This window comes from Saccopteryx bilineata, chromosome 5, assembly GCF_036850765.1.
Source record: "Saccopteryx bilineata isolate mSacBil1 chromosome 5, mSacBil1_pri_phased_curated, whole genome shotgun sequence".
Lineage (NCBI taxonomy): Eukaryota > Metazoa > Chordata > Mammalia > Chiroptera > Emballonuridae > Saccopteryx > Saccopteryx bilineata.
In genome coordinates this window covers 4441937-4454347 of record NC_089494.1, presented here as the reverse complement: position 1 = coordinate 4454347, position 12411 = coordinate 4441937, and the positions used below count along the sequence as shown (strand labels likewise).

Here is a 12411-nt window from a genome sequence, read left to right as displayed (position 1 = left end):
TCCTCCTCCTCTCTCTCTCTCTCTCTTTCTCTCTCTCTCCCCCCCCCCTCCACTCCTGCAGCCGTGGCTTGATTTAAGCAAGTTGGTCCTGAGTGCTGAGGATGGCTTCATGGCCTCCGCCTCAGGTGCTAAAATAGCTCGGTTGCTGAGCAACGGAGCCTTGGCTCCTGATGGGCAGAGCATCACTTGGTAGTGTGCTTGCCAGGTAGGTCCTGGTTGGGGCACATGTGGGAGTCTATCTTTCTGCCTCCCCTCCTCTCACTGAATAATTAAAAGAAGAAAGAAAAAAAAAGAATCTGCCAGGAGCCACATCCTTGGCTGTGACAACTGGCTTTTCAGTAACATCCCACAGCTCGGTATGCTCCTAGGGTCATTGTCTCGGGGACATTTCATCATCGCAGTGCTTTGTCAGAGGTGCCGAGGGAGCCATGGAAGGTGTTTTTGAGGCTGACCCCCCAGGACGTCCATGTTGAGAGGAGGCCCCTGTACTGAGCCTGGAGGCAGAGCTGCGCTCGAGGGACCCGGCATGCTCTGCTCTGTCCCTGTCCCTGGTTAACAGGAGCCGGGAACAGAGGGTTGCCCGGCCAGCCTGCCCAGGAAGACGTTTGCCACGGGATCCTTCGTCATCCCGGCTTTATAGCAGTGACACGGAAACCAGGTGGGGCCAGGACCCAGGTTTCAGGAACGTTGAGTTATTTGTGAATGAATTGTTCTGAACCAGCGTCAGCCCGTGAAAGGCACGCCCCCCACCCCCGAGGGAAATGGCATGAAACCGTCAGCGTTGTACCCAGGACTCGAGTCCCTTATAGAGAGCCCTCTCCTGTGCCCGAGAGCGGTCAGTAGGCGTCTCTTTCTGTGTTTGAAGGAGAAAAGGAACATTTTCTTCCTCTCTGTTCTCATGCTCAAATCCTCTGCCCTCTACTTTCCTTACCCTCAGATGGGAACCTTTTGAGCTGCTCTTTTTTTAAGTGAGAGGAGGGGAGACAGAGAGATAGACTCCCGCATGTGCCCCGACTGGGATTCACCTGGCAACCTCTGTCTGGGGCCGATGCTCAAATCAACCAAGCTATCCTCGGCACCTGGGGCCAATACTCAAACCAGTTGAGCCACTGGCTGCGGGAGAGGAAGAGGGAGAGAAGGGGGGGGGTGGAAAAGCAGATGGTTTCTTCTTCTGTGTAACCTGATTGGGAATTGAACCCAGGACATCCACACGCTGTGCCAACACTATCCACTGAGCTAACCAGCCAGGGCAGGGCTGTTCTTGACACACCCAGCACGCCAGCGGTATTCTCCAAGAGTCTGGGACCCGGCGTGTTATGAGGCACTTAGGAACGCTATGGAGAAGAACGTAGGGAAAGGGGTCAGTCATCTGTCCTCAGAGAAGGTAAAGGCTTGCAGACCCCCAAAGCCCCCCGCCCCAGGCTGGCAACATTCCCCTTGGGTGTCCTTCGGGGAGCAGAGATAAGGGCCCGGCAGACACCAGTGTCGCGGAGGGCCCTGAGCCGCATCAGGCTTTGGGAAGGGTGCTTGGGGGTTTTGCCGCCATGGCGCGGTGGCATCTGCGGTAGGGGGTTTGGGGGCATCTCGGTGGCCTGGTGCGTGTCATCCTGTACTCGGAGGGCCTTCTGAATGGGGAGGGGGGCTGACGGGGTGGGAAATCGTCTTGCTTGTGGACCTTGGGGGCCACTGAAAAGCACCCCGAACTTCCGGGGAAGCCTAAGAACGAATCTGGTACCCCAAGGGGTTGTTTGATTCCATTTGTTCACGGAGATTCAAAGGGGTTCCGAGTCAGAAGCGGAGGGAGCCCCACTGTGGGAGGTGCCAGCCGGCCTCGGCGGAGTCACCTGGCCCTTGGACGGTCATGATGGACTGCGCGCTGACCGCTGCCTTGAGGCGGATTTCTCGAAATCCTGAAGCACGCCCACTTCCTCCTCCCAGCCCAGAGCGGAGGCCTCGGGGGGAGCTGGAGCCAGGAACTCCCCCCCCCCCCCCCCCCGCCGGGCGCCTGTTCCCTGTGGGTGTGCTTTCTGTTCTCCCCGCGGTGGTTCGCAGGGATATTTTGGGATTACGAAGGCTTTACGCTAAAAATAGATACTCCTTCACTTGTCTGTTGCTAAAAAGAATGAAAAAGGATATACGTTTCCTTGTGAAATGTAAGGTTTCAAATAAAATGTCTCGGTTCCCGAAATAATACGCTGCTTTCCAAGTCTCACCTGCAATTTCAGGCTCCCTTTCTGACCCTCGTGTATAATCTCCCCAGGTTTGTCTGGAACCTGTATTTGTGGTCACTGGAGCGAAGTGGGGGGAGGAGACCGTGAGGTCGGTCGGTCGGGCGGTGGCCACATCCGGGCTTCTGGTCGGTCATGTGGAAGAAGAAATAAGAGGCCCTGTCTCCGCTGGGGAGCTGGACCCCTTCTTCTCCAGTGACCTCAGTGTTTAGGGATCGGGTGATGAGCCCATGACCCCTGCTGGCCAGGCAGCGAGAGGAGCTCACTGTGCAGTTGGGGTTCAGGCATGCGCCCCCCGTCCACCCCAGGCTTCATGGTGCTTCTGTTCTGCATTCGGTCCCAGGTGTTTCAAACAGGAACATTCTGGCTTTCAAAGCGGGGTGCCTCTTTCGGGTGTAGTCCCCCGAGGGCCTGCCAGTCCCTGGTCTTGTTTGCCGTCCTGCAGTGGGAATGGTCTGGAGAGCCGGCCCCGAGCGGAGCGGAGTCGTGGGGGAGTGCCATTAGCAGGCGGAGCAGGAAGGGTCTGTAGTCGGATGCAGTGTGAGGAGGCCTGGGGCCGGGAAGAGAAGCTTGTCCTGGGAGTGAGCATGAGAACCCCCGACCGCGGGCTGTGCTCCCGGATTCCTCTCCGTGTCCCCACCCGCCTGCCACGCGCTGCCCCCGAGGGTCGCAGGGTGGCCCTCCAGCGTCCGTCATGTCACCGGGCCATCGCATTCCTTGGGGTCCAGCGTCTTGTCCCTGTCCTCTAGGGGATGGCCGGGGTCGGTCAGAGGGGGCCCTGGAAGGGGAGGTTCAGAAAAAGCAGCTCCTGTGTGTTGAGAGGCGAGAGAGCTTTTCTGTGACATCCGCCCGGAACCCTTTGCCGCCGTCCTCCGGAGAGGGCTGTCTGTCTCAGAGCCGAGCACCGGCGATGGTGCCGTGGTTCAGGGGTGTGGCGAGGGCGCCGAGGCGGGCCGGGCTCAGAGTCCAGGCTCCCGTCGCTGTCGCTGACGTGGGGATGGTGGCTCTCGGTCACCTTTCCCAGGAGCCGGAGCCCGTGTCCTGTGACACGCCTTGCCCAGGCCGCCCTGCCATCCGCAGACCCAGCTTGGTGGCCGGCCCAGGTTCTCAGCAGGGGGACGTCAGGTGGACACGGGTGCAGGGGGACGTCAGGTGGACACAGGTGCAGGGGGACGTCAGGTGGACACAGGTGCAGGGGTGCCTTGGCCTCCGCACACGACTGAGGTTGAGAAAGAAGTGGACACAGACAGGGCAGCACACGGGACGGAGGGAGTCTCCTTGGAAGGTGGCGGGAGGGGCGGGGGTGTCTCCCGTTGTTTGTCGTCCCTCCCGCTTCAAAGCAGCACATCCGATTTCCTTAAAACGTCCAACGTCACACCCGCCACTCAGATGTAAGAGCAGGGTGGAGTGACCGCAGCCCCCGGCCCTGCCCGGGGGTGCCTGCCGGGTAGAGTGACCGCGGCCCCCAGCCCTGCCCGGGGGTGCCTGCCGGGTAGAGCGACCACGGCCCCCAGCCCTGCCTGGGGGTGCCTGCCAGGTAGAGCGACCACAGCCCCCGGCCCTGCCCGGGGGTGCCTGCTGGGTAGAGCGACCGCAGCCCCTGGCCCTGCCCGGGGGTGCCTGCTGGGTAGAGTGACCGCAGCCCCTGGCCCTGCCTGGGGGTGCCTGCTGGGTAGAGTGACTGCAGCCCCTGGCTCTGCTCGGGGGGTGCCGGGTAGAGTGACCGCGGCCCCCAGCCCTGCTCGGGGTGCCGGGGACTGGGCTGGAGTGGGAGCCCAGCAGGCTGTGACAAACACCTGCCTGTCCCTCCACCTGGGCCGCCACCGTCACTCTCTGGTCCTCCCCCCCTCTCCTCCTCCCCGGCTGCGTTGGTAACTGGCTTTGCTGTCTGTACAGAAGTGTGGTCACTGCTTGGTAATCCATGGAGTGAAGACCAGAGGAGTAAAACGTGCCATCAACACAGCCTCGGCTCCTTGATCTTCCCAACATGGAGTAACAGAGGCCAGCAGACCTCACGCCGTCCCCGCTGCAGGGGGGTGTGCGGGCGGCAGCACCCCGTGCCTTTATTTAATTGTGTCGTCGAGAAGATGCGTAAAACTAGTGAAAGTTCATCATCAGAAAAACACAGATAATAGTAAACAAAGACTGCAAAAGACGCCCTGAGGGCGTGTCCAGATATTTTGAATTTCACTTTTTTTTTTTGGTTGCTTGGCACTGGGCTGTGCAGACCCTGCACACATTGCCCTCCGAAAGCATCCTTCTGGAAGCTTCTTCCTCAGCGTTGCGACCCTGTGCGTCGCTGTGGCTACAAAGCGTTTCAGACGCTGAGACTGCGTACAGGGTTATGTCAGGAAGGATTTTCTCTCGCATTTACATTTAGCGGCTTTGATTTTCTCTCTCAAGGACCAGGGTCATCCTAAGGCTGTGCCGTGCGTGTGAGCCGTGGGCCTGTGCCGGTGTGTGGTGCGTTTTCCTCAGCCTTTCAGATAGGTTGGCCGTCAGCTCAGCCACGAGGGTGAAGACTGTTGAGTTGACAGCCCCCGCCCCCCCGCCCCCGCCCAGTGTTCAGCGACTTTGGTTTTCTGCCCCGTTGAGTGCCCCGCTCTGTGTCTCCCGGGCCCCGTCCCTGTGAGTCTGTCCTGACCGTGTCCTGCAGGGTCATGTTTTTTCTCCGACCGCCTTCATATTTCTGTTCATCTTTTGGGTTTTTATTCCCTGGCCGGTTGGCTCAGTTGGTTAGAGCGTCGTACCCAAAACACCAAGGTGGTGGGTTTGATCCCTGGTCAGGATACATAGGATACATATGGGAAGCAACCATTGAATGCACAACTAAGTGGAGCAAAACATGAATGCTTCTCTCCCTCTCTCTCTCTCTCTCTCTCTTCTTCCCTCTCCCTCTTTTCCTTTCTCCCTCTCCCTCCCTTCCTCTCCGTCTCTAAAATCAAAGCAGAAAAAGGCACCTCGCATGGTTCTTGTGTTTCTGTGACCACGCGTCTGTGTTTCATGGGGCCCTGCTTCATCGGTGGTGACTATTTAACATTTGCCGTGGTCAACATGCCCTTTTGGTGACGTGTGCTTGAAAACCAGCAGTGCCTAAACGGATTAGGCTCATTTTAATTCCCACATTACCCTCTTTGTTTTATTACTGAGGTTCGTATCAAAAACTATATTACTTAATTTTTGAAAGGCACCAAGATGTCACAGTGAAGAGAAAGTCTCCTCATCCCCTTGTCCCTGAGCCGCCCGGTTCCCTGCCTCTTAGTCACCCCCAGCTGTTCAGTGTTCAACCCTGGCCAAAACGTCCTCCACCTAGACGAGCTCACGGTTGAATTTTATGTGTGCGTGTGTGCGTGCACATGTGCACACACTGCTGTCACTTGTAGCTTGGGGAGAGTGGCACTTCCGTATGTTGAAGTTTCAAGTGTTATCTCAGGCAAAGTCACAGTTAGTTTCTCTGGGGTGGAGGTGAAATCGGGAGCTTGGTCTGCACTATCCGGATGTCCTTCTGGTTTAAAAACCAGCCCCAGTCAGATGGCTGGGTTGGGTTAGACTTAGAGCATCATCCCGAAGCGCAAAGGTTGCAGGTTCGATCCCCGGTCAGGGCACAAACAGAAACTGATTGACGTTCCTGTCCCTCTCTTGCTCTCTCCCTTCCTCTCTCTAATATCAATAAAATGAACACTATTGATAAAAGAAAACATAAACCTGGCACCGGGGGCATCTTGACCTGGCACCGCAGTCAGCCGTGCCTCTCACGTTGTGTAACCCTCCTGTTTTACAGATGCCTTTGTGAATAGCCAGGAATGGACGCTCAGCCGATCCGTCCCGGAGCTCAAAGTGGTGAGTGCTTCCCCTGGCCTTGGCGGCTGTCTGTTCTCCCCTGCAGGAAGGGGGCTCTCTGACCGGTGGGGTGACCCGTGAGCACGCCCAGGCCTGCGGCCCTGGGCCCCCGAGGTGGACCTTGACTCTGGGTGTGTCGCTGGAAGGGACAGGTGTAGCTGGTAGTGTGGGTCTAGAGCCCTGAGTGTGCCTGTGACCTGAGTGTGCCTGTGAGGTGGCCAGCCAGAGTGGCCTTATGTGCACGGGGGACCCACCTGTCATTTGCTCTTGTGTGTGTGTGTCTAACGTGCGTGCGCGCGCGCACACACACACACACACACACTTTACCCTTTACTGATGTCCTGGACAGTTCTATAATGAGTCAACCTTTGGAATTCATCATTAAAAAAAGTGACTGGTTTTACTGCATTACAAAGGTATAGTATAAAATTAAAAGAAGAAATTTATGTATGTGCCAGCTTTAAATATTCTTCTAGTGAGATTATTTAAAGCTTAAAACTGGCTCCTGAAGAGTGAGGAGCCACACCTCAAGCCCCAGCCCCAGCCCCAGCCCCAGCGAGCCTGCACGTCGGGCGAGGGAAGGGACAGGCACAACCTCGACGGGATCGAGTTTTTGGCAGGAAATGAGTGCATTTGGGGATGTGTCTGTGTGTATTTGTATGTATGTATATGTACAGTGTGTATGTTTATATGTATACATGTGCATGTTTATGTGACTTACATATGTATATTTTAGATGTGGATGTGGATGTATTTAGGTACATGGGTGTATATGTCTCTGTGCGTGTATGTATGCGTTTACACATATGTGTATATGTTGACCTATATATGTGTATGTGTAGGTGTGTGTATATACTTGTGTGTATAAGTACGTGCACGCGTGTATGAGTATTTGTATGTCTGTATATGTAGGTGTGTGTATACGTGTGTGTACATGTATGTCTCTGTGGGCATAGTGCATGCATGTGTGTATATAAGTATGTGTGCATGTGTATGAGTATTTGTATGTCTATATGTAGGTGTGTGTATATACGTGTGTACGTGTATGTGTGTCTCTAGGCGTAGTGCATTCACGCATGTGTGTATAAGCACATGTGCACGTGTATTTGTATATGTAGGTGTGGGTATATGTGTGTACATGTATGTGTGTCTCTGGGTGTAGTGCATGCACGTGTAAGTACATGTGTGTGGGTATTTGTATGTCTATATATGTGGGTGTGTGTATACGTGTGTATGTGTGTATGTGTGTCTATGGGCATAGTGCATGGACGTGTGTGTGTGTGTGTGTGTGTGTGTGTGTGTGAACCTCTGCGGTGATGGGCTCTGACCACAGAATGAAGGCAGAGGAGCCCTCGCTGTGCCGCACACACTGCCGCTCGCTGCTCGCGGACCTGCTCCGTGCTCTCGGGTCCGTGCCTGGTAGCAGCCCAGTGCCCCCCAGAGCCCTTCCGACACCTTCCCGCTGCTTGGACATGGGGTGAGGGAGGACCTCAGGTTTCTTGCTTCTGAGGGGTGGAGATGCGCAACAAGGAACATCCAGATTTGGAAGAGAGCGTGTGCGAGTTTTGAGTATAGCCTTCTTCACCAGGAAAACACACTGTTTCTTTTTTAAACAAGGAGGACGTGTGGGATGGTCCCCTGAAGTCGGGAGGCTCGGTCCCCATGCCCTGCCACACCTGCCACTATCGTTGGTGTTGTTGGCGGGGCCCCCCTCCCGGCCTCACTCTCCCACCAGGGCTCTGACCCTGCCACCGTCGTTGGTGTTGTTGGCGGGGCCCCCTCCCGGCCTCACTCTCCCACCAGAGCTCTGACCCTGCCACCGTCATTGGTGTTGTTGGCGGGGCCCCCTCCCGGCCCTCACTCTCCCACCAGAGCTCTGACCCTGCCACCGTCATTGGTGTTGTTGGCGGGGCCCCCTCCCGGCCTCACTCTCCCACCAGAGCTCTGACCCTGCCACCGTCATTGGTGTTGTTGGCGGGGCCCCCTACCGGCCCTCATTCTCCCACCAGAGCTCTGACCCTGACCAGTCCCCGCCAGTGGCTCTCCTTGCTCGTGGACGACAAAGGGTCTGCCAGTCCTCAGCCCATTTCAGAATCCCGGCCTCCATGTTCCGGAAGCATGGGAGCCCCCTGTTGCACGAGGGGCGCACAGCCGGCAATGCAGTTCCTGGGAGTTTCTCAAGGTCGGCCGGGGTCACAGGCGTCCATGTGTGAGCGAAGGGCCGTTCAGGTCCTGCCATCGGTAAACCGCGGGAATGGTGCCCAATGGCAGTAGCGGTGACCGCACTGGTCAGGTCCTTACCCTGGGCGGGCGTACTGTGAGCAGTGTTGTCCCATGTAATCCCGACAGCCCCCCACACCTTCACCCCATTCCACAGATGGGGAGACTGAGGCTCGGAGGCACTGAGAACTTGCCCGGGGAGCAGCTAGTAAGGGCCGAGCTGGGGTGTGAACCGGGGGCTCGAGCTTGTGTGTCAGCCCTGCGGCAGAGCGTCCTGCTCCGTGGACACGTTCTCTGTCCTCACGGTCCGACGCAATGGCCCCTGCCCCGTGACTGAGGAGCCTCTGAGGTGTAGCTGGTGCAACTGAGGGGCTGAATCTGAAAATGGTATTTAAGGTGGAACAGGCACAGTGCCACAGATGGGCTGTGCACCCGAGGGTTGACCCTGTGACCTGGACTCGGCTTTGGTAGTCGAAGGTGTCGAGGGTTCTGAGCCCCCTGTCCAGCCCCCCGTCCAGCCTGGCCCGTATCCCCTCACTACTCGAGACGCGTTTCTGGCCGGTGTTTGCACAGCCTGTCACCGTCTGACTTACGTGGCCGGGGTGCGGCAGGTGGCTACATTAAGGGGCAGCTCAGGTTCCTGTTTCCCGAGTCACAGTGGCTCGAGTCCGCTGATGGGCTTGACTTCGTCCATGGATAAGGACACGCGAGTGACCGTGCCGGTCTTTAGGAGGACGTTCCTTCCACCCTGCCGCGCATGTGGACGCCGCTTGGCTCAGGACGGGCGCCCTCCAGGGGGAGGCGGCAGGCAGGCAGCTTGTCCCCTTCGGCCTCCTCGGCGGGTCCCCTCCTGTGCTGTGTCCAGCGTCTGCAGAAAGTGCCCCTTTGTTCCGAGGTAGCCCGCGTGTCCACAGGGCCGCCCTTGTCTCCTCCTGCCCTGGTCCTGCACCCCCGAGGCAGGTGGCCCCTTAGGTCAGTGCCTGCAGAACCCCTGACTGTCCCTCACAAACGCAGCGATTACGTGGCATAACAACAGCCTCCAATGGACTCATTATGTGGCTTCACAATCAGCGTCCTGGGATCTGTCAGAGAAAAGTCTCAGTGTTTGCTCTCTTCCCCAGAGTGGCAGTACCATGCCTTGTGTCCCGGCGCGGTGTTAGGGTGAGACAGTCGGTAGCCGTTGCTTTCGGTGCCGGCGTGGATGCCAAGGCCGGGGGCTGTATGCCGGGCGCGCACCTGCCCGGAGGAGGGAGGACGTCTTAGATGTCTTGCCTGGGGAGGGGCGTGTGGGGCGGCCCCTTGTCACGCCCTGTGGCTGTGTTTCCTTGAACTCCCAACTGGAATTTTCACTAAAGCCTTGATATCCTTTTCAGCCAGCCACATGTCTAGCCGGTAAGGGATGACATTGGGGACAGTAGGGGAATCTCCAGGGAAGAAGACACCGTGCTCCTTCTCCTCCCGCGCGGTGGTCGAGCACGGGCCATGGCCCTGCTCGGAGGAGGAGGGGCTGCGGCAGTGACCATTGCCGCCTGAAAGGCGTGGCTCTGTGGTAGCCGGGACGCTTCCCCCACGTAGCCTGCGGACCCAGACGGACCCTTCGCCCATTCACTCCCGGGGGCAGCTCACGGGCCCGGTGGAGCCCTGTGGCATGGAAAACGCTTCTGTTCCTTATTCTATGTCCTCTGCACAGTGGGCTGTTGGTCTGTGCCCATGTTCCACGCGAGAACAATGCCCGTGGTGCGCGAATGTAAGAAGGTCTAGGAAACAGCCATTCAAACCCAATAAAGCCTGTCCCGCACCCCCTGCCCCCGTCACTCTGGGACTGACGGATTCAATCCCCCCAGGGGGTCCACAAGTTCCCGCACCCCCTGCCCCCCCCCACTCTGGGACTGACGGATTCGATCCCCCCAGGGGGTCCACAAGTTCCCGCACCCCCTGCCCCCCCCACTCTGGGACTGACGGATTCGATCCCCCCAGGGGGTCCACAAGTTCCCGCACCCCCTGCCCCCCCACTCTGGGACTGACGGATTCGATCCCCCCAGGGGGTCCACAGGTTCCCGCACCCCCTGCCTCCCCACTCTGGGACTGACGGATTCAATCCCTCCAGGGGGTCTGCAAGTTCCTGCACCCCCTGCCTCCCCCCACACTGGGACTGACGGATTCGATCCCCCCAGGGGGTCTGCAGGTTCCCGCACCCCCTGCCCCTCCCACTCTGGGACTGACGGATTCGATCCCCCCAGGGGGTCTGCAGGTTCCCGCACCCCCTGCCTCCCCCCACACTGGGACTGACTGATTCGATCCCCCCAGGGGGTCTGCAAGTTCCTGCACCCCCTGCCCCCCCCACTCTGGGACTGACGGATTCGATCCCCCCAGGGGGTCCACAAGTTCCCGCACCCCCTTCCCCCCCACTCTGGGACTGACGGATTCGATCCCCCCAGGGGGTCCGCAGGTTCCCGCACCCCCTGCCCCCCACTCTGGGACTGACGGATTCGATCCCCCCACGGGGTCCGCAAGTTCCCTGCGGGTCCTGCGGGAAGGGAGGCTGCCCCACTCAGCGCACGCACGCTGCCCGGGGTTTGCTTTGAGCAGTTTCCTCCTCGGGAAAGAGAAACTTGAGGCTTAATTAAAAATTTCATTCTGCGACATCCTGTTTTGAATTTCTTCAGCACGAAGCTGACCAACAGCAGGTGCCCTCGGGCAACAGGACAGTTAATAGGTGGGAGTTCTCAGAGACTGCGGTGGCCAGAGGGAGAGGGAGACGGAGGTCAGAGCAGGCGGCCAGAGGGAGAGGGAGATGGAGGTCAGAGCAGGCGGTCAGAGGGAGAGGGAGACGGAGGTCAGAGGGAGAGGGGGACGGAGGTCAGAGCAGGAGGCCAGAAGGACAGGGAGACGGAGGTCCGAGCAGGGGACCGCTGTTCTGTTCAGGGTCTGCCGGGCAGCCTGGCTCTCAGCCGTGGTCAGAAAGCGGCTCATTGATAATTACTGATGTCCAAGCCGTCCGTTCGCTCACAGTTCAGCCAGTGTTGCCGAGAGTGTGTCTCAGGCTGGGGTTACAGCCACTCTGGGTTAGAGAACCCAGGGACAGATGGGACGCCGTCCCGGCCCTGAGGGAGTTGTGAGTCCTGGGGAGTCAGACCCCACCGTCTGATGTTGGTCAAGTAAGGAGGGAAGTCCGAAGGCGGCGTTCTGGGGGAGGCCCTAGGGAGCACTGAGGAGCGGTGCTCAGCTGAGGCTGTGGCATTAGGTAGGCTTCCCAGAGGAGGTGACGTCGGAACCATTGCCGCCACCTCCTTATCGCTCGGCAGTCCTTCTGACCAATGAGAGGCATGGTATTTCAGGCGGGAATGTCTAGGTGTCTGGGGACAGCAGAGCCTGTTAGGATGTGGTCTGGGAGCTGGGGTGCAGAAGGCAGAGCCCCCTGGGAAAGTGAGAGCCTACGGGCTATCACTGGTGAGGGCAGAGCGGGTTATGGGGTACGGAAAGGTCAAATTTGAACTTATTTTTCACGGTCTCATGCCAGGTTTGTCTTCCGGTTGTTTTCATCATCCATTTATCTAGCCAGTCAGTCTCTCTTCCTTCCGTCTTCCCATCCCTCCCTCCTTCCTCTTCCATTCCCTCCCTCCCTCCTTCCCTCTCTCCCTCCCTCCTTCCCTCCCTCTCTCCCTCCTTTCCTCTTTCATTCCTTCCCTCCCTCCCTCCTATCTTTCCCTCTATCCTTCCTTCCCTCTCTCCCTCCTTCCCTCCATCCTTCCTTCCCTCTCTCCCTCCGTTCTCTCCATCCCATATTTACCAGGCACTTTGTTGGGGCCAGAAACTGATCCGTATAGGGACTCAGAGTTGGTGCCCTTGCCAGTATCCTGAGACAGGGGTCTCAGTCCTTGACGACCTCAGTGTAGCGGGAGACCTAGCCAAGGATGTCCCCAGAGTCATCGTGCAAAGCCTCTTGAGTGTGCTGACATTTGGAGGGACCACTGGTTATTGTTCCTGGAACACGTGGGCTTCGGCCTGCGGGCAGTGGGAATGTCCGTGCAGGGCTTGTGAAACGGGAGTAGCATTGCACCAGGGCGATTTTTGAAGCGGGAGTAGCATTGCACCAGGGCGATCTGTGAAGCGGGAGTAGCAT

The 12411-nt window shown here is 58.2% G+C and overlaps 1 protein-coding gene across 8 annotated transcripts in view; it reads left to right on the top strand.

Moving 5' to 3' along the window:
* Window positions 1–12411, top strand: part of AGAP1 (ArfGAP with GTPase domain, ankyrin repeat and PH domain 1) — a 520801-nt gene that overhangs the window by 164582 nt on the left and 343808 nt on the right. For all 8 annotated transcript variants that reach the window (XM_066233630.1, XM_066233629.1, XM_066233636.1 and 5 more), the window contains exon 2: window positions 6010–6068. In XM_066233630.1, coding sequence (XP_066089727.1) covers window positions 6010–6068 — 59 coding nt within the window. The remainder of the gene's footprint in view (window positions 1–6009; window positions 6069–12411) is intronic.